Here is a 23,584-nt window from a genome sequence, read left to right on the forward strand (position 1 = left end):
AGATTGATGAGGCGTGTAAGTGTGATGCACATGTCGATCGGGGATATGATGAGAAAACACTACGGGAGAGCTCGTATACGTAGCTTAGTGTAGCGACAAGTCAACATCAAAATGATTCATCGGGATAGGAGTAACACAGAGATACCGTTATCACAGATTTGTAACCGAATGCTATGTATCACGAATAATAAATGCAACTATTCGCTCAGTGTTAAATGTCGATAATATGGCGTGTTAAGCGAGCACCAGATCCCGATAAACTACGATCGATGTGTGTACACGAAGACGTTATGCAGATATGGGCCAGGGTTAGCTTTCCCAGTTGTTCCGCCGGCAGTAAAGGGGTACCCGATAGGATGAGATGCAATGGTACTGTAAACTCCTCACAGGTAACTTGGGTTGTATATTGTAGATGAGAATGAATATCAATTTCACTCTGACCCGTCTGCCGTGGTATTATTGGTGTAGCTTTCTGGGCATTGTCCTGTTTGTTGTCGACAAATGGCAGAGTGTAACAATCAGTTTTGTTTTTTGCTGTTCAACGCCCCACTCAGCACTTTTTCAAGTATATGATGGCGGACTGTAAGTAAACGAGTCTGGACCAGACAGTCCAGTGTCTGACATCATGAGCATCGAACTTCGCATGACCTTCATTATCAAAGTCAGCGAACTTGACAATACAACCCCGTTAGTCGCCTCTTTCGACAAGCATTTGTTGCTGAAGACCTAGTAGTAGTAGTAGTAGTAGTAGTAGTAGTAGTAGTAGTAGTAGTAGTAGTAGTAGTAGTAGTAGTGAGTGAGTGAGTTTCATTTTACGCCGCATTCAGCAATATTGCAGTATATGGCGGCGGTCTGTAAATAATCAAGTCAACCAGACAATCCAGTGATCAACAGCATGAGCATCGATCTGCACAATTGGGAACCGATGACAGCGAGCCTGAAAGTTGTAGTAGTAGTAGAAGTAGTAGTAGTAGTAGTAGTAGTAGTAGTAGTAGCAGTAGTAGATCATTTTACTGTAGTAGTATCAGATGCTATAACACGTGACCAATAAGCAGTCTAACTTGTATGTACATTAAATTCGTTGTCGACTATAAAAGGAAGATTGTTAAGCTTTGGAAACCTCAACGCTACTCGCGCACAAAGAGGCTGCGCTGGCGAGGTTAATCAGGTTCGTTACGGGCAGTTACACCAGGCTACCCTTCCAATATCTGGGCCAGCGTAAGGCTGATGATCCAAACATCTCAAGCACTGCATCGATTTGTATAAGCCGTTTGTTGGTAACTTTGTGTAGAAGGTTCCGATCAATGTGGGCATATTGATCACAGTGTTTGACCTTGATATGTGACAACATAAAACGGATACCTTATAAAAACTAACCTGTGATATGCGTCAGCATTCGTATTTTGTAAACATTCAAAATGAGGTTTAGAATGACAGGTGGAGGCCTGCTGTGTGTGTGCACCAACAGAGATGAAAGGGTATAAAGAAACATGGAGCTTGGCTCTTTGATCAGTCGACCAGTTTGCTGTTAAACTATTTTCCAGCGTGAGCACAATATATGCAACCACTACACGACTCGTGAATAATTGATGTCCTGGCCTAGATGGAACGTCACACTTCAACAATCACGGATTGGGACCCCCTACTCGCAGTGTCTTGTCCTCCGACAGACGACAGTGTTGACAATATGCCGGAGCGGACGTCTCCTCTCCCTCTCAGTGACAACCCCGACGTAGAGGATGTGGACAGCCCGGGGGTGAGACGAGTTCTATGGGCACCCGACTCAGGGTGGAGGAAAGCCATGTGGACAAGCAGACTGGACTACATACTGACCCTCGTGGGGTACACAGTTGGGCTGGGGAATTTGTGGAGGTTCCCGTTTGTGTGTCAGAGAAATGGAGGAGGTATGTACAGTATAGAGGAATATAACACATCTGTTGTATTGATGAAAACTTTCATTGAGGGCATCGACCAGGTTACTGAGTGCAGAGACGACCCCCCCCCCCCCCTGTAATTTACATTAGGACGCTTGCAAAAATGTTTGACATGATCTCTAATATTTACAATCAAGCTAAATAACGACTATGTAACACAGTATGTTACAGACTGACCTACTAGGGTCTGTCATCTATTCATCACATACGTCACTCAAATTGCTTTCATGTGAATCATTCATGCACTATTTTTATCATCTGTACACTTGGTGTGTACGGCCATAATATAACGCGTGGTTTATGTCCGGTCAATGCGATCAATAACTCAAACAATGCGATGCAACACCGACGGGGCCGCCAGTTCAGCGCTCGATAATAATATTGAAATTTCTTTAGCTAATGGTTTGTCCTGATTTATCACATACACCCGCGGTATAGAGAAGGATGTAATGTTGACACGGGTCCTGGTGGGCATTACAACGCGCTAGTGAAAAGCTGAAGTGGGAACATTGTAAACATTGCATGACGGTGGCACTTAAGTGAAAGAGCGGGTGTTTCTTCGCACGGCTTTGCAATGTTTCCTCTATGTGGATCGAGAGTTAATGACCTACTATCGTGTGGATGAACACGTTTCATCCCATACACAGCTGAAGCACTTGTTCGGTTATTCATATTGATATGATGAATGTGGAATTAAGGTGGAATTGTGTTTTCGTTAAACAGTTTCAGCAGATGATATTTGCATGAGTTAAGAAGCACGAACATTCTTTCACTGTCATGAGCACATAAATTATGCAAGTAAAATTTAATGATGTTGATTGGAAAAAACAATGCGATGTTAATATCCCTGTAACACCTTCCGATAGTTTGTCATTGATACATACTGATAATAAGCACAAACAATGACAATAGAAGTACAGATGGGTTTTTGATTTTTATGAATGAAATATTAGATTAAGGGATATTTAGCACACGGTACGAAATATCTTTACATAGGGCGTGAATATAAGGTACAAATAGTTATTACGAAAATTTCAGAAATTTGAACAAACTTACTGTTTACCTATAACATTGTCATACAATTCACGCCAGTAACCAATTCTATACGAAGATATGCATTCAACGATTCGTCTAAAAACTAAGCATGTATATTTTCTTACAGGAATAACTAACTGCCCATACTGAATCAGGTTTAGTACCCGTCCGAGGCTATCATAAAGCGAACGTATCGTATACTCTTACGTATGAATGAACATAGCATACTTACACATAAGCGGACCCCAATATAAGTAATATAGCACACTTACATCTACGTGGAACCACATCGTCAACAGAACACACTTACATATAAGTGTAACAACATCACCACTACTACACACTTACACATAAGTGGACCCCACCGTGAGTACTACACACTTACAAATAAGTGGAACCCCACCGTCAGTACTACACACTTACATGTAAGTGGAACACCATCGTCAGTACAACACACTTACATGTAAGTGGAACCTCATCGTCAGTACAACACAATTACATATAAGTGTAACACCATCGTACAACACACTTACATATAAGTGGAATCCCATCGTCAGTACAACACACTTACATGTAAGTGTAACACCATCGTCAGTACAACACACTTAGACATAAGTGTAACCCCATCATGAGTACAACACACTTACATATAAGTGTAACACCATCGTCAGTACAACAAACTTAATATATAAGTGTAACACCATCGTCAGTACAACACGCTTACATATAAGTGTAACCCCATCGTGAGTACAACACACTTACATATAAGTGGAATCCCATCGTGAGTACAACACATTTACATATAAGTGGAACCCCATCGTGAGTACAACAAACTTACATATAAGTGGAACCCCATCGTGAGTACAACACACTTACATATAAGTGGAACCCCATCGTGAGTACAACACATTTACATATAAGGGGAACACCATCGTACAACACACTTTCATATAAGTGGAACCCCATCGTGAGTACAACACGCTTACATATAAGTGGAACACCATCGTCAGTACAACACACTTACATATAAGTGGAACCCCATCGTACAACACACTTACATATAAGTGGAACACCATCGTCAGTACAACACACTTACATGTAAGTATAACACCATCGTCAGTACAACACACTGACATATAAGTGGAACACCATCGTCAGTACAACACACTTACATGTAAGTGGAACCCCATCGTCAGTACAACACACTTACATATAAGTGGAACACCATCGTCAGTACAACACACTTACATGTAAGTGGAACCCCATCGTCAGTACAACACACTTACATATAAGTGGAACCCCATCGTCAGTACAACACACTTACATATAAGTGGAACCCCATAGTCAGTACAACACACATATAAGTGGAACACCATCGTCAGTACAACACACTTACATATAAGTGGAACCCCATAGTCAGTACAACGCACTTACATATAAGTGGAACACCATCGTCAGTACAACACACTCACATATGTGGAACCCCGTCGTCAGTTAAATACCCCTATCACATAATAGTGTAACTCCATTTTCATTACAGCACAAACATGTAAATATAACAGCACAACGCACTTACAAACAAGTGAAGCCCGAATAGCAGCACAACTGGCTAACAAATGAAGCATACAGATGTATGGATGACAACATCTTATTTATTGCACACAGCGACGTTTCGATGAGTTTCCAACGCCGTCATCAACCGAAAAGGTGTACGAATCTACATCGAAACTTGCCCTATAAGTGTGAACAAGTAGATGTCATCCATAATGTTGCGTGCTTCATTTGGACCCACCAACGTCCAGAATGCTGATCAAATAATTAACCGGCTTACACATGAACCCCATTATAAGTGCAGCGCAAATAATATATAGTGAACGGAATCATTTTCCACATCAATCAAGTATTGTCACAGCGTATGGTTGCAATCCCCTCCTAACAGTTTCTGTAGTTTTATAAGTCACATGTTACCAAAACTATCACCGGTTCACCTGCAAGTTCATATTATGTCTAATGTTCTTGCGTCACGCCATAACACTGTTTGCACATTTTCAACTGAATTCCAAAAGTCAGTCGTCTTACACTGTAACTATTCATGAAAGGTTTAGAGGGTCAGACTGACGTGGTTGACATGTCATCGCTTCTAACATATGATCATGTTGTCAATCACTATTTCTTCTGGTACAAACAAAGGAATTGTGATTACACAAGTACTAGAATCTGTACATTTTACCACTTTCTAAATTGCATTGTGTATTGATAGGTTTCGGCCGTGGGAGCCGTGCCAATTTACACTTATCAGAGGGGTACACAAAGTCCGCAGTCTAGACTACTAGTTGTCCGACTTCCATTTTCAGTCGTGGTGACTGAGCGGGTTAGGCGGCTGACTTTGTGTGCTGGCGATTAGGTGCCTGACTCTGAGGGTGTGGGTTTGAATCCCGCATGGGACTCGGCCCAACAAAGTACTAGAATCTGTACTTTACAAAGAAAGTGTAATCCCAAATATAACATATCTTACAAAGGAATTGTGTTGGGAAAATATAGAGTGGAGTAACATCTGTAGGCCTGATCGGGTCTGACATCGAACACCGACGGTGTGTTTAGTCTGTTCCTTGTAAATTATCGACAATGAACCAAAACAGCACTGGCAATATCTCACTTTGGAGATTCCCATTTGATTAAGTCTCTAGCAGCTCATGCTTTTCACAATAAGGGACTAATGGGTAGACAGACTCGAAATCATAGATGCTTGTTGTCACCGTGGCGTGGGGCATTGAACATGGTATCAATCACTGGTTTGACTCGATTATTCAACGGCCGCCGTTATATGACTGAAACATTGGCACGCGCAGCGTTGAACAGCACTATAGCATCTATTGTTTAAGCCGCACACGCAGCTTTTGAAATGAAAATGTTTCTTTTATCCATAATTATGTTTTGTGTGGAATTTATCAGTAATGCTAATTGTTTTTCTGGCAGCTGCCTTCCTCATCCCATACCTTCTGTTCATGATGACAGTGGCAATGCCTCTATTCTTCCTCGAAGTAATCATAGCTCAGTTATCTCGTCGTGGTCCCATAGGAGCATGGGGGTTATGTCCCCTTATGAAAGGTAAGTCATTCATCTGGTTGGTTTGATTGCCCGGGAGATTACGTGTTTGCTCTTAACGTCCGTAATATGGCGTAAATACTTCTATAACGGCCTATAACTGTACATACTGACGTTCTTTCTCATGGATATTTTCTTTTCAGGTGAAATTTGCGAGTTTTAGGAATAAACATGCATGTTAACCTGCCTTGAATAGTGATATCATCCCATGTGCACGCGGAAGAATATTTTGCTGATATCATTCCTATAACCTGGGGGATAGTATGTAAGAATATGCAATGGATCATCGGGAGAACAATGGTTTGTTTATTTCTGTGAGGCAATAAACACTCATATCACATTAAAGGGCTGTAGTATATTGGCAGGTGAGATTGGTCTAAGGAATGTACTATATTTTGCTGACACCCACCCACCCCCACTAATCCATCCCTAAAATGCTAAAGATCTCACCTTCTCCCAATCTCCCATATCATATGTCCAGTCAGTTAGTAACGTTTATGTGATTGGAGTATAGCAATGTAAAAACCATTTGCGATTGGATAATTTCAGGAATTGGGATATCCCAAGTGATTGTGTGTGGCATGATCGTCCCATACTATAGCATGGTGTTTGCCTGGTCCCTCTACTACCTGTACAGCTCCTTCTCCGCCATCCTGCCATGGACGACCTGTGGCAACTCATGGAACACACTACAGTGTGTTGTTCACAAAGACGCCGGGGCCAATGACACCGCCCTGCTGGACTCCAATCTCACCTATACTGAGACGGTTAATGTTACATTCCAGTCTGCAGCTGAAGAATTCTGGAAGTAAGAGGATTTGATTTGGAGAAACCATTTCCATGCAATCATTAATGTATCACACAGCAATTATTGAAATCATTGTTTATCTTGGAGTTATAAAACAAAATATTATGGATGTCAACTTCTTCTTGATTGCATATACAACGCTTCTGGGCTTTTCATTCATTCACTCGACGAAGGGGCAAGGAAAAGCTCAGTAAAGAAGTTGACATCCATAATATTTTGTCTTATACTTGAATACCAACTTCTATATGCCTCTCAAGAACCTTGGGGCGGTGGGGTAGCCTAATGGTTAAAGCGTTGGCTCGTCACGCCGAAGACCCGGGTTCGAATCCCCACATGGGTACAATGTGTGAAGCCCATTTCTGGTGTCCCCCGCCGTGATGTTGCTGGAATATTGCTAAAAAGCGGCGTAAAACCAAACTCAGTCAGTCAGTCAGTCTCAAGAACCTTATCTTGGACTTATTGACTCACATTTCTGTATATGTGTTTCAGTAACTACTGCTTGGACCTTTAAGAAGTTTAAGACGTTAACGCAGGATAAGTTAATGAGCACTAGCAGAATCGTGTTTCCTTAACTTCTTGTGAGTAGTATATGTAGATATAAAGACGTATATTTCGTTGTGTTTTTCAGGAGAGACGTGCTTCGTTTGTCATCTGGGCTACAGGACATAGGACCAATGCAACTTCATCTAGCGGGGGCCTGGTTGGCCACTTGTCTGATAATGTTCTTGTGTGTAATAAAAGGAATACGATCTGTTGGAAAGGTCAGACATGAATTGTAAATGTATATAACCCCATGTACTATGACATTGCATTACTCAGGATTCTGATTGTATATAGACGTAAAAACATATGAAACTACAATAGCAATGTCCTAATTGAAATATGCACATCGGCGTGCTTCTGAAACGAGCATGCATAATCCCTTTTCTGGCACTCGCAGTTTCTCAGTTTCTTTCCACCACTGTCAAATTAACAAGTAATATCTTTCTTCACAATAGGCTTTCTTTCTGCTTAATCGTCAATCTCGTTATGAATGCAATCATTTCGTGTAGTGTAATCTTAAATCAATATCAGCATTAGACCATAATAGTCGTCCAACCTATTAACGCGGAGCTTTAACATCGAATGGCACATGTCGAAGGGCACGTACTATCCCATGTTTTTTATAAACAAAAGGAGACAGAATGTCCATTTTCATAAGAAATAGCTGTAAAAAGAAGGGTCAGTCGTTCGATCGAATTTCGACTATATCATGAGCAGGTATATTTGAATCCCTATCGAATAGTGCGCCGCCATATACAGTATGACCAGAAATTATTGCGAATTTTAGGAATATGTTTAATTGGATTTCTAGTATAAACAACATTGACCAGCTATCAAGTGCTTGGTTTCACTCAAGAGAGACAACTCCGTTAATCCTCTTTCATTAGTTTGTGAAGAGTTATCCCTCTCTGTTTACTTGCCAGCAGACGACATTTTCAGTGATCCTCAGTATGGATGATTTAGAGAAGAGGAGGTTGATTTTAGAGTATTATAACAAGGACATCAGATCAGCTAAAGTGATTTCAAGTAGAACAGGCATGCCTTTGTCCACTGTTTATCGTGTTTTGAAAAATATTGCAAATGGATATGGCATTGAGCACCAGGGAGGCGCAGGTAGGCCCAAAAAATTGACTGTCGGTGACAGGAGGCGGCTTGGTATTCTTGTTTCTAAAAACAAACAAAGGAGTTTAGAACACTTAAGGCTGGATATGATTGATAGAGGAACTGTGGCTGTCTGTAAGGAGACAATTAGAACTGAGCTGCATGCAATGGGTTGGCAGAAAGGTCGAGGAATTCCATCACCGATCATGAAACCTGAACAAAAGGAGCGAAGGTTGAACTGGTGCTTACAGCATAGAAATTTTAACTGGGACAATGTGATTTTCTCAGATGAAAGTTCTGTGTGGCTGTTTCCTAATAAACTTAAAAACCTTTGTATCAGCGCCCAAGGTCCAGTCCGAAATTTGACGTGTGCGGTGGCATATCTGTGTTAGGGGCAACGCCCCTCTGTGTATTTGAAGGGAATATGAACAGTGAGCGGTACACATATATTCTCGAGGGTCATTTACTTCCATCTGCTCGCGTGTTCTATGGAAATGTTTGGATTTTCCAGCAGGACAACGACCCAAAACATCGTTCAAAGCATTCACAGGCCTGGTTTCGGACCCAAAATATGACATTATTAGATTGGCCAAGCTATAGCCCTGACCTAAATCCAATCGAAAATGTTTGGGGACTTATGAAGGAAAGTGTCAATAAGAAAAATCTGACAAATATTGCTGACATGAAAGAAGAGGTGGTCCAATATTGGGACAGCATGGACCACGACTTTCTAACTTCTTTGATCAGTAGTATGCCCCGCCGCATTGAAGCCTGCATTGCTGCCCATGGTGACTTGACAAAATACTAACTGTTCACCTGTCTTTGCCTGTCTTTGAATCTGGAGTTATGGTCTGCTAATATTCACATTTAATACGTGAGTAATGAGTGAAAAAAAAAATTACAATCTTTAAATTCTCAATAATTTCTGGTTGTACTGTAGCTGGACTGACTGACTGACTGAGTTTGGTTTTACGCCGCTTTTAGCAATATTCCAGCAACATCACGGCGGGGAACACCAGAAATGGGCTTCACACATTGTACCCATGTGGGGAATCGAACCCGGGTCTTCGGCGTGACGAGCCAACGCTTTAACCACTGCGCTACCCCACCGCCCCACTGTAGCTGGAGTATTGCTGAGTGCGGCGTAAAACTAAACTCACTCACTCACTATCGAATAGTGATGATGCAAGGTGTTCGCGAAAAAGTAAGCGTATCATGATCCATATGCTGCACCCATTACAAACATTTGCACAGTCAAATCAACTAATAGATGAAAAATAATTTGCTGTTGCTTAATAGTCTATGGTCGTTCAAATGAGGTGTTTTATGGTTGTAGGTGGTGTATCTAACGGCCCTGTTGCCGTATTTTCTGTTGCTGGTGATGCTGGTGAGGTCATGCATGATGCCCGGTGCTGTGGATGGGATTCTTTACTACATCAGTCCGGATTTTACTCAGCTAGCTAATCCACAGGTAACGTTCTCTTCCTTCCGGATATGAGAGTCACAGCTAACTTTCCTTCAGATACGACACGTCCACCGTACAATTAATATGGCGCATTAATATGTACATTTCCCTGCAGATATTACACATCATTGGGAAATGTATTTATAAATTAGGACACATGATTAATTAGGCATACCGTCCTTCAGAAATGGCCCATTTACAAACACAGTTACAGAATATGACACATCGACGGGAAAACCACTTTACTAATAGCAAATGATAAGACATTCAGATACCATACATTTTCGTTCATACCCGTGATGATCCGGGTTAGAATTGGTCCTCAACAATCCATGCTTGTCGTAAAAGGCGACTTACGAGATCGGGCGGTCAGGCTCGCCGACTTGGCTGACTCATATCATCGTATTCCAATTGCGTAGATGATGATGAGTGCAATAAACAACAAACAAAGATCCACAAGCTGAGTGTTTCACGTTGTAGGTGTGGCTCGAGGCACTGGTCCAAGTCTTCTTCTCAGTGGGACCGGCATGGGGCGCCATTCTCGCCATGGCCAGCCATAACCCTCCTCACAGTAACGCTGCATGGTAAGTGCAGCTGGTCATCCAGGAAGACCTTTCATATCTGAAATGATATAGGAGCATACACAATTACATGGCTGGCATGTTTAATAGTTCCTTTGGTCTGGAAGGCGTCAGTTTAATTTCACCTGTTTCGTTTTGTTAGGTTGCATTTGAAGTAAAAGTAAAATGATGTCATTTACGTCCTTGTGAATCTGTGTGCTACCGCTCTGACCAAATAGTCTGAATCACATTTGATGATGTGACATATCCGTTGACATTTACATATTCGACGGTGAAATATAAACCATGTAAACTTAAAGTTTCAGCGAGAAGTTTACTCTTTGGATCTTAGTTTCTAATGTATGTACTAATAGCGAACTAAGTCATAAAATGTAACATTCGGCCCTCCCTCCCCTACCCCCATACATGCCTTACAGTTGGTGAAGAGTTAACACTAAAACGAAACGAAACGAACAGTGAGCTAAAATGTTTACACGACGATCGAAGTTTTTTTAAGCACCATTTATCAAATGTATCTCCGCTAAACAAATGTGTGTTGTAAAAGTGGCTGTGCTATATCAGGGCTATCATATTAGATTCCCTTCCATTCTACATTTAGGGACGCATTCATAATAATCCTGGTGGGAGTTGGGACCAGCATGCTTGCAGGCGTTGTGATGTTTGCCGCCCTCGGCTTCTTGGCATTTGAAGTTGAAGTACCTATATCACAAGTGCTTTCATCAGGTAAAGTGGGCGTTCTATGTTGTAAGTACTTGGCACATGAGGTTAGAAGTATGTATAATACAATTGCTTTCATCAATTAAAGTGGGCGTTCTATGTTGTATGTACTTGACACATGAAGTTTTGACGTACCTATATCACAAGTGCTTTCCTTGTGTAAAGTATACGTTCAGAATCGAGTCGATGCCCACACTTCCATGACACTCACTCCCCTGTATCACTAATCTCTAATCTGGGGATTTTCTTAGGCCGTTAATCTCTAATTTAATCTCCAGGTCCAGGGATTGGATTCGTCGTGTACCCAGAAGCCCTGTCTTTACTTCCGGTTCCACAGTTATGGTCGGTTCTGTTCTTCCTTATGCTGCTTGTACTGGGAATCGACTCAATGGTAAGAGTTAGTGAAAAAACGTTAGTTCAGTGCCACTGGCCATGGTAATGAACAATACTCATTAGACTTAGCCCGTGAAACTAATCTCCACATTTAGCTTCTCTACCTTATTGATTGATCGAAAATATATATGCATTGTATTTTCGTTAATAGCAACGAATAACGGCTGGGTTTGGATGAGAGGTGGACAAGCCCACCCTTTTCCTTTTTAACTCTTTTTAATCATTTATTTCCTTCCTTTTCAATTTATTTAGGAAAAAAGCATATTATAAAATCTGTTTACAAGACATCCATGTGACCAAAGAAGATATTAACAGAGTGAAAAATAAATGGGAATTGCAAAGTATAATTGCACCTATTAGATCTAACTCTAGAGTAGCTATACAGTTTAATAATGACATTGATCTTACTATACATAGAACACTAGCGGATGAAAACGGTAATTATATTATAATTATCTATTATTATAGATGTAACCGTAGATGATAAACGGTTTATCCTTACCAATTTATGTGGACCTAATATTGGTGCTCCCAGTTTTTATTTTAAAATATTTGAAAACATCTGTAATTTTGACAATGAATCCGTAGCTATTGTTGGTGACTGAAATCTGGTTCTGGATCCTTCCAATGATTTGGAAAATTACAAAAATATTAACAACCCCAAGGCGAGAGATATAGTTTTAGACAAAATTGAATCCTTAGATCTGACTGGTATCTGACGGGAACTAAATCCTGATTTAGAAAATATACATGATGGAAAAAACCCTGGACAACAAGCAAGACTGGACTTCTTTCTAATTTCACAGGACATGTTTAATCTTTCACTAGATTCTGACATCACACCTGGCTATAAAACAGATCATTCAGCTATTAGCTTTACTTTTTCAAACACTATCAATCAAAAAAGAGGGAAGGGGTACTGGAAATACTACACTTCTTTACTTTTACATACCGAATATGCTGATTTAGCAAGATCAATCTTAAGGGAGACGACTAAAGAATACTCAGATATTGACTCTTATGTTGGGAATGTGAATGACTCAGATATCAAACTTAGATAGATGACAGCTTATTCTTAGAAACATTTCTGATGAAGGTCAGAGGTAAATCAATGTCTTTTTCATCTTATCTTAAAAAAGAAAACAAAGTACAAATCTAACGATTAGAAATTAAAATAAGAGTCTGTGAAGATACTATTAGAAAAGATTTTCAAAACGTGGATGAAGCCTTACTATCTGAACTTTCTAAATTAATATCAGAACTACAACAAATTAACGAAGAAGAGATCAGAGGAATTCAACTCAGAAACAGAATTTTAAGGTATGAAGAAGGGGAAACACCAACAAAATATTTCTGTCATTGCAATCTTAAATGAACTTAAACAGTTTATAAAAACGTCATATGTGCCAAAAATGGGAAACGTTATTTGATTGTATTGATTTTGATTGGCATATGATTTTTTATATTTGCAGAAAGGATTTAAGAGAAACTGTTAGGTTTTCAACATACATTTCTGCACGGAATTGTTTATACCAAAAAAAGAACTTTCTATAATGAATCTTGTTGACGATACAATATGTTCTTTTTGTAATGCTTCTGATGAGACCCAATGCCATGTATATTGGTAATGTGATGAAACCAAAACTTTCTGAAGAAACTTGAACAGTGGATAACGAAAACTATCCAAGCTCTTAATTTGACAAAAACTTTGATCTGGTTTGGCTTTATGGGTAAGAACCCATTAGTGAATCACATAATCATATCTGCTAAGAGGTATATTTACACTTGCTCTTTGAAAAAAAAACAATTAAAAAAGTTGATAGTTAGTTAAGGATAATGACTATTTAACCAAAACATATTACTTATATTGATATTAAATGTACTATCTCTCCACTGAGCCCACAAGCTGTTTTGTACACATATTTCTCTATATGCTTGTATTCAATTAATAATATCCACATCCATCAATATTTATTGCATTGCACCATCTGTGTTCATTATCCCTTCATCTACCTTTCCACTGGGTTCTTTACAGGTACAAGAAGCAACATGTCGTATACATCATTCAAATATTATGAATCAAGATTATCTGCTGAAACAGATTCCAGATAAAACGTTTACGTAGATCATCATAAGCAATGCATGTCAATAAAACGTGGTACTCATTTTCTACATAGTTACAGGAACACATTTCACACAATCTTAAGCTTTTTTATTTATTTATATATCTACCAGTTTCTATATTCAGTTGGTGTGAATTACACCTAAATTTTGCTAAGGCAGTACGAAATTTCTTGATAGTAAGGCAATGGGGATATGGTTCAACACCAAAAATAAATTTAATTTGAGAATATAAATACGTTTTTGAACCATTAGACAGCGAGGAGTCCCATTCCTGTAAATATATGTTTTGGGCTCTAGATATGAATTCATTTAATGAAAGGGCTTTCATATGCCCCTTCGGTATTTTCGGTTTGACAGCACCAAACTCATTTTCATGTTTTGTTTGATCCATAATATATCATTCACTGCCCCAGTACAGCTTTCACAATCTTTCACGGTAGACATGTGGAGGAAATTTCGTAATGTGACGCATCAGTGACAAACATGATATCCGGGGCTTCTCCCTGTTTGGAATGCCCCACGTGTTCCCGATATTTTTCAGGGGAATAATTGACTAGCCTTTGCATGTGTTTATGACTTGTGCCACAGGTGGGGCAGCATGCGCTTACCTGTTCGCAAACACTTTGCATCACGTACTTTGGTCTTGTTGGTACTTGGTAACGGATGTGTCGAACACTGTGATTAGTCGAACTTTTCCCTTGGTCCCGACGAGTTCGACACAACCGGGTTTGACTGTATGCGATAGTGAGTCATAAACAAGCTCATGATATGGCCTGGAATGTATAATTGACCCTACGGTGAGCAGACAGTTCTTGTGGATGTGGAAAGGCTATTGTCGCTTTTATTTTTACCAAAGTGACCAAGTTCTTCCCACTTGGAGGTGACACGCCAAATGTTGTTGCCGCCACTCACTGCATGCAGATGCTACCTGTTCATTCTTGTACGTATCATCAAATATTTCCACTGCCATGTATCGGCCTATTGTGGTGATGTTCGCCTGGTGGTGTTGATAAGGGTATCAACGTATGAGATGTATTGATTTATTGAATCAGTCCTATCACACAACCAATGCCAATGTTATGTGGAATGAACAACTGAGATAGGAGAAGTGGGTCTGACGCAATGGTAATGTAACGGTGTGTGAACAGTTACGACAGTATAAAAGGATTTACTGGCCCCTTTTGAAGCAATGTCCCAACTGGCAAGTAATAGTGAGGTTAAATGATTCGATAGTTCATGAAAGAAACGCATTGGTCCAAAAAGGAAACATATGAAGAATGAAATGCAGTCGGAAATTTCACGTAACGATTAAAATATTCATGTAGTTGTTATTTGTTTACAGTTTGTTACTATGGAGACAGTTGTCGTGACGCTGGAGGAATTGTTTTCCCGATTTCTACCCGGAACCAAATATCTTCATGGTCTCATGGCAGTGTTGTACGTCATCCTTGTCTTCGCCCTTGGTCTACCACTCACCACCAGAGTAGGTCAATTGTCTGTTTGAGTGTGTAAGCGTGTGCGTTTGCGTATGCGTTTTATTTGTTTTCATGCCACGCGAAGCAATATTCCAGCTATATGACGACAGCATGTAAACAATGGGTTTTTACCAGCCAAACCAGCACGTCATTTGGATCCGACGACACGATATGAACCCAGTCACCGAACCATAGAGTCGTATCCTTTTGCTAACCTTATACGAGCATAGTCGTCCAATCCTCACCCGGAATTACCATGAGGGCTACCATCTCAGAACATACTACTGCTCCCGTGTCAATCCAGATCCGTAATAACTCATCTTTGTGGTACTAAAGGAGCTACCCGTGAAGATCCGGGTTAGAATTGATCTTCAGTAACCCATGCTTATCGTAATGGGCGACTAACGGGATCGGGTGGTCAGGCTTGCTGACTTGGTTGACTAATGTCATCGTATCCCATTTGCGTAGATCGGTGCTTAAGCTGCTGTTCACTAGATTGTCTGGTTCAGATTTGATTTTATACACACCGCTGGAATATTGCTTTTTGCGGCGTTAAACAACAAACCAACAAACAGACTAAAGGAGCATGGTGCTCGGTTAATAGAGAGGGTCGGATACAATGATTACCCGATGTTGTGCCACCGTTCACAGATGTCCCGGATCGATGATCATACTTTCATTAATTTGTTTTCATGGTCAACTGGAATATTGCTGACTGCGACTTAAACACTCAGTTGGGGCTTGCTACCGCTTTAGCAATTTTGCAACATACGATGGAGAGTCAGAAAATTCATTGTACATTTCGTGGTTAGATAAAACGCACAAACTGTAACTCTTCACTAAGGTATCACCACTTCCCAGTTCATGTCATCTATTCACATTCTTGATACCGTGCTATAACACATGTGAAATCTGTATTTCTTTTAGGATAATATCAAATCACAAACACGATCAGAGACAAGCATCCCAGCAAGCGCATTTTATATTCGCATGTTTTACAGATCAGGATTTAGATCTTGTGACCATTGAAGAAAGAGCCCATGGTTTGGCGACGAAAAGTACACAGCTTGACAGAAATCAACGAGCTGCAATGCCCTCATATACTATTGACGACACTCCACCCTGTTCCGACATTGATTCACCCTAATATCTGCTGAAATGACTCATCGGATTTTGCTCAAGTCTTGTGAAATATGATGCTCTGGTTCAGTGTTACCTGGGCAAACATTCGGTTGCCACGCAACCCACAATCTTCCACTTTAACGCTCTTAATCGATTCGCCGACTTTGTTGTTTAGGTGTTGAACGACAAAGGTGAGGTGAGGTGAAATTGGGTTTTACGTCGTACTTGAGAATATTTCGCTCATATGACGACGTGCATGCGTGTGTGTATGTATGTGCGGCTGCTTGTACTAGCCCAGACTTAGCTGGTTTAATAGTGCTAGCCCACTGACATACCATGCCGCAGTGACGCTGACACATTAAACTGACTTCGAGCCGAACTTGTTGTACCCATTAATGCCGAGCGCCAGGCAGGGACCAACAAGTACCATTTTTTAACGTCTTTTGGTATGACGCGGTCGGGGATCGAACCCACGACCTTCCGCTCTCCGGGCGGACGCTCTAACCACTACACCACGGAGGCGGTCTGAACGACAAAGAGTGCCGTTGAATCTGACAAAATGACTGAAAGCCATTCCAAGAAAATCCCAAACACCCGCGTCAGGTCCCCTTGTGCCATGTCAACGCTCGCTCGCTACAACCTTAATGCCTTTCTTATGCATCACTCTATTGTTCCTGCAGTTGAGTGTGTGGCAGAATTTCACTAGCATTCTGAACAGCAAAACTTCCATAAACTGGTTTAAGTCCGAGGAGTCACTCGATTCCAGACGTTTATTTGTTTGTACGTTGACGCAACCCTCAACGCTCCAGTTGTATGGAGGGTTTGTGTAAATAATCCAATCTGCACCAGATAATCCAGTGATTGAGATCAAGAACATGCATCAACCTGACCTGACCCCTCGATTCCATAAGTTGCCTCAAGCAAGGCTTGCCAAAGACCAGTTCAGACAGTTCTGATTCCGGAAGTAGAATGTTCATGCGAGGAGAATATACAGATTTACATGATTTCTCTAGTCCATATTGTATTATAGTTGTGAGAGTCGCCGCGCTAAGATGTACTGGTGAATGGTAATATGTGACTGACAGAAAGAATAAATCTTTCAGGGAGGGATGTACATATATCAGCTGCTAGACTCTTACTTGGCTGCGGTCTCCTTACTCCTCATTGGGTTCCTTGAATGTGTCGTCATTGCCTGGCTCTATGGTAGGTATTGAAGTGACGGAGTGAGTGAGTGAGTGAGTTAGAATTTAACGTCACCTCGGCAATATTTCAGCCATATAGTGACGAGAAATGTTTTACATAAACAATAAATTAAAGTTGCTAAATAATCAGTCATCGAAGGAATGTAAAATAACTAGAGTATCACAGATGGAGTCTAAAACTAGCATGAACATGTAAAACTATTTTATTTACGAAGACAACACAATATAAAAACGGGCTATAGATCGCCAACAACTGAAGGTAGATCACCATACTAGCTATAGGAAGAAGTGACGGAGAAGCACCTTATACACTGTAGCTAGGATTAGTGAAAGCCGGAGAGCATATTTTCGAGGAATCGATCTCCACGTCAATCAGGAGATCAGTACGATCAGATGATCGATATTGTGGTATCAAATGAGAGTATTTTATGACTGCTTCATTCACTGTTTCAGAGAGCTTCTTGGTGGTTTGCTTTTATGATGCTTCGGGCAATTATTCTCGCAACAGCGGAGCCTCCGACATGATCCGCTGACTGCGTGTCAGTTTAAGCTATTAATGTGTCTGTATACACGAACGATGCATGTTGTTATATCAGTTACGTTAATATAGTGCTAGACGACTGGTTTACACTCCCATTCCGTGCAGTAGTTTATCATGGACACCCCACTCAAACCACTGATATACCATCCTATACCATGCTGTAGTTCATCATGGATGCCCCACTCAAACCACTGATATACCATCCTATACCATGCTGTAGTTTATCATGGATACCCCACTCAGACTACTGATATACCATCCTATACCATGCTGTAGTTTATCATGGATACCCCACTCAGACTACTGATATACCATCCTATACCATGCTGTAGTTTATCATGGATACCCCACTCAGACTACTGATATACCATCCTATACCATGCTGTAGTTATCATGGATGCCCCACTCAGACCACTGATATACCATCCTATACCATGCTGTAGTTTATCATGGATACCCCACTCAGACCACTGATATACCATCCTATACCATGCTGTAGTTTATCATGGATGCCCCACTCAAACCACTGATATACCATCCTATACCATGCTGTAGTTTATCATGGATGCCCCACTCAGACTACTGATATACCATCCTATACCATGCTGTAGTTTATCATGGATGCCCCACTCAGACTACTGATATACCATCCTATACCATGCTGTAGTTTATCATGGATGCCCCACTCAGACCACTGATATACCATCCTATACCATGCTGTAGTTTATCATGGATGCCCCACTCAGACCACTGATATACCATCCTATACCATGCTGTAGTTTATCATGGATGCCCCATTAAGACCACTGATATACCATCCTATATACCATGCTGTAGTTTATCATGGATGCCCCACTCAGACCACTGATATACCATCCTATTCCCTATGCTGTAGTTTATCATGGATGCCCCACTCAGACTACTGATATACCATCCTATACCATGCTGTAGTTTATCATGGATGCCCCACTCAGACCACTGATATACCATCCTATACCATGCTGTAGTTTATCATGGATGCCCCACCACTCAGACCACTGATATACCATCCTATACCATGCTGTTGTTTATCATGGATGCCCCATTCAGACTACTGATATACCATCCTATATCATGCTGTAGTTTATCATGGATGCCCCACTCAGACCACTGATATGCCATCCCATTCCATGCTGTAGTTTATCATGGATGCCCCTCAGACCACTGATATACCATCCTATACCATGCTGTAGTTTATCATGGATGCCCCACTTAAACCACTGATATACCATCCTATACCATGCTGTAGTTTATCATGGATACCCCACTCAGACTACTGATATACCATCCTATACCATGCTGTAGTTTATCATGGATGCCCCACTCAGACTACTGATATACCATCCTATACCATGCTGTAGTTTATCATGGATGCCCCACTCAGACCACTGATATACCATCCTATACCATGCTGTAGTTTATCATGGATGCCCCACTCAGACTACTGATATACCATCCTATACCATGCTGTAGTTTATCATGGATGCCCCACTCAGACCACTGATATACCATCCTATACCATGCTGTAGTTTATCATGGATGCCACACTCAGACTACTGATATACCATCCTATACCATGCTGTAGTTTATCATGGATGCCCCACTCAGACCACTGATATACCATCCTATACCATGCTGTAGTTTATCATGGATGCCCCACTCAAACCACTGATATACCATCCTATACCATGCTGTAGTTTATCATGGATGCCCCACTCAGACCACTGATATACCATCCTATACCATGCTGTAGTTTATCATGGATGCCCCACTCAGACCACTGATATACCATCCTATACCATGCTGTAGTTTATCATGGATGCCCCACTCAGACTACTGATATACCATCCTATACCATGCTGTAGTTTATCATGGATGCCCCACTCAGACTACTGATATACCATCCTATACCATGCTGTAGTTTATCATGGATGCCCCACTCAGACCACTGATATACCATCCTATACCATGCTGTAGTTTATCATGGATACCCCACTCAGACTACTGATATACCATCCTATACCATGCTGTAGTTTATCATGGATGCCCCACTCAGACTACTGATATACCATCCTATACCATGCTGTAGTTTATCATGGATGCCCCACTCAGACCACTGATATACCATCCTATACCATGCTGTAGTTTATCATGGATGCCCCACTCAGACCACTGATATACCATCCTATACCATGCTGTAGTTTATCATGGATGCCCCACTCAGACTACTGATATACCATCCTATACCATGCTGTAGTTTATCATGGATGCCCCACTCAGACTACTGATATACCATCCTATACCATGCTGTAGTTTATCATGGATGCCCCACTCAGACCACTGATATACCATCCTATACCATGCTGTAGTTTATCATGGATGCCACACTCAGACTACTGATATACCATCCTATACCATGCTGTAGTTTATCATGGATGCCCCACTTAAGACCACTGATATACCATCCTATACCATGCTGTAGTTTTATCATGGATGCCCCACTCAGACCACTGATATACCATCCTATACCATGCTGTAGTTTATCATGGATGCCCCACTCAGACTACTGATATACCATCCTATACCATGCTGTAGTTTATCATGGATGCCCCACTCAGACCACTGATATACCATCCTATACCATGCTGTAGTTTATCATGGATGCCCCACTCAGACCACTGATATACCATCCTATACCATGCTGTAGTTTATCATGGATGCCCCACTCAGACTACTGATATACCATCCTATACCATGCTGTAGTTTATCATGGATGCCCCACTCAGACTACTGATATACCATCCTATACCATGCTGTAGTTTATCATGGATGCCCCACTTAAACCACTGATATACCATCCTATACCATGCTGTAGTTTATCATGGATGCCCCACTCAGACTACTGATATACCATCCTATACCATGCTGTAGTTTATCATGGATGCCCCACTCAGACTACTGATATACCATCCTATACCATGCTGTAGTTTATCATGGATGCCCCACTCAGACCACTGATATACCATCCTATACCATGCTGTAGTTTATCATGGATGCCCCCACTCAGACCACTGATATACCATCCTATACCATGCTGTAGTTTATCAGACTACTTAGACTACTGATATACCATCCTATACCATGCTGTAGTTTATCATGGATGCCCCACTCAGACTACTGATATACCATCCTATACCATGCTGTAGTTTATCATGGATGCCCCACTCAGACCACTGATATACCATCCTATACCATGCTGTAGTTTATCATGGATGCCCCACTCAGACCACTGATATACCATCCTATACCATGCTGTAGTTTATCATGGATGCCCCACTCAGACTACTGATATACCATCCTATACCATGCTGTAGTTTATCATGGATACCCCACTCAGACCACTGATATACCATCCTATACCATGCTGTAGTTTATCATGGATGCCCCCTCTCCAGACCATCCGGTACACCATCCCCTCATATACAATGCTGTACCATGTTTATCATGGATGCCCCATTCAGAATACTGATATAACATCCTATATCATGCTGTAGTTTATCATGGATGCCCCACTCAGACCACTGATATGCCATCCCATTCCATGCTGTAGTTTATCATGTATGCCCACTCTCAGACCACTGGTATACCATCCTATACCATGCTGTAGTTTATCATGGATGCCCCATTAAGACCACTGATATACCATCATATACCATCTGTAGTTTATCATGGATGCCCCACTCAGACTACTGATATACCATCCTATACCATGCTGTAGTTTATCATGGATGCCCCACTCAGACTACTGATATACCATCCTATACCATGCTGTAGTTTATCATGGATGCCCCACTCAGACTACTGATATACCATCCTATACCATGCTGTAGTTTATCATGGATGCCCCACTCAGACCACTGATATACCATCCTATACCATGCTGTAGTTTATCATGGATGCCCCACTCAGACCACTGATATACCATCCTATACCATGCTGTAGTTTATCATGGATGCCCCACTCAGACCACTGATATACCATCCTATACCATGCTGTAGTTTATCATGGATGCCCCACTCAAACCACTGATATACCATCCTATACCATGCTGTAGTTTATCATGGATGCCCCACTCAGACTACTGATATACCATCCTATACCATGCTGTAGTTTATCATGGATGCCCCACTCAGACTACTGATATACCATCCTATACCATGCTGTAGTTTATCATGGATGCCCCACTCAGACTACTGATATACCATCCTATACCATGCCTTTAGTTATCATGGATGCCCCACTTAGACTACTGATATACCATCCTATACCATGCTGTAGTTTATCATGAATGCCACACACAGACCACTGATATACCATCCTATACCATGCTGTAGTTTACTATGGATGCCCCACTCAGACTACTGATATACCATCATATACCATGCCTTTAGTTATCATGGATGCCCCACTCAAACCACTGATATACCATCCTATACCATGCTGTAGTTTATCATGAATGCCCCACTCAGACCACTGATATACCATCCTATACCATGCTGTAGTTATCATGGATACCCCACTCAGACCACTGATATACCATCCTATACCATGCTGTAGTTTATCATGGATGCCACACACAGACCACTGATATACCATCCTATACCATGCTGTAGTTTATCATGGATGCCCACTCAAACCACTGATATACCATCCTATACCATGCTGTAGTTTATCATGGATGCCCCACTCAGACTACTGATATACCATCCTATACCATGCTGTAGTTTATCATGGATGCCCCACTCAGACTACTGATATACCAATCCTATACCATGCTGTAGTTTATCATGGATGCCACACACAGACCACTGATATACCATCCTATACCATGCTGTAGTTTATCATGGATGCCCCACTCAGACTACTGATATACCATCCTATACCATGCTGTAGTTTATCATGGATGCCCCACTCAGACCACTGATATACCATCCTATACCATGCTGTAGTTTATCATGGATGCCCCACTCAGACCACTGATATACCATCCTATACCATGCTGTAGTTTATCATGGATGCCCCACACAGACTACTGATATACCATCCTATACCATGCTGTAGTTTATCATGGATGCCCACACAGACCACTGATATACCATCCTATACCATGCTGTAGTTTATCATGAATGCCCACACAGACCACTGATATACCATCCTATACCATGCTGTAGTTTATCATGGATGCCCCACTCAGACCACTGATATACCATCCTATACCATGCTGTAGTTTATCATGGATGCCCCACTCAGACCACTGATATACCATCCTATACCATGCTGTAGTTTATCATGGATGCCCCACTCAGACCACTGATATACCATCCTATACCATGCTGTAG

At 41.2% G+C, this 23,584-nt stretch overlaps 1 protein-coding gene across 3 annotated transcripts in view; it reads left to right on the top strand.

Moving 5' to 3' along the window:
- The first annotated feature begins 1,287 nt into the window (after window positions 1-1,287).
- The window catches only part of LOC124281316 (sodium- and chloride-dependent creatine transporter 1-like), a 28,225-nt gene continuing 5,928 nt past the window's right edge, over window positions 1,288-23,584 (top strand). Inside the window, exons 1-11 of one of the 3 annotated variants that reach the window (XM_046717339.1) lie at window positions 1,288-1,904; window positions 5,946-6,077; window positions 6,624-6,882; window positions 7,511-7,643; window positions 9,863-9,997; window positions 10,472-10,575; window positions 11,171-11,295; window positions 11,568-11,680; window positions 15,149-15,289; window positions 17,507-17,630; window positions 17,906-18,351. In XM_046717339.1, coding sequence (XP_046573295.1) covers window positions 1,604-1,904; window positions 5,946-6,077; window positions 6,624-6,882; window positions 7,511-7,643; window positions 9,863-9,997; window positions 10,472-10,575; window positions 11,171-11,295; window positions 11,568-11,680; window positions 15,149-15,289; window positions 17,507-17,617 — 1,554 coding nt within the window. In that variant the 5' untranslated portion in view covers window positions 1,288-1,603 and the 3' untranslated portion in view covers window positions 17,618-17,630; window positions 17,906-18,351. Of the gene's footprint in view, window positions 1,905-5,945; window positions 6,078-6,217; window positions 6,375-6,623; window positions 6,883-7,510; window positions 7,644-9,862; window positions 9,998-10,471; window positions 10,576-11,170; window positions 11,296-11,567; window positions 11,681-15,148; window positions 15,290-17,506; window positions 17,631-17,905; window positions 18,352-23,584 lie in introns of those variants that run through there. The other 2 variants (XM_046717338.1, XM_046717340.1) reach the window with 2 other exon arrangements.

This window comes from Haliotis rubra, unplaced genomic scaffold (genome assembly GCF_003918875.1).
Source record: "Haliotis rubra isolate DU_JTF1 unplaced genomic scaffold, ASM391887v1 Scf282, whole genome shotgun sequence".
Lineage (NCBI taxonomy): Eukaryota > Metazoa > Mollusca > Gastropoda > Lepetellida > Haliotidae > Haliotis > Haliotis rubra.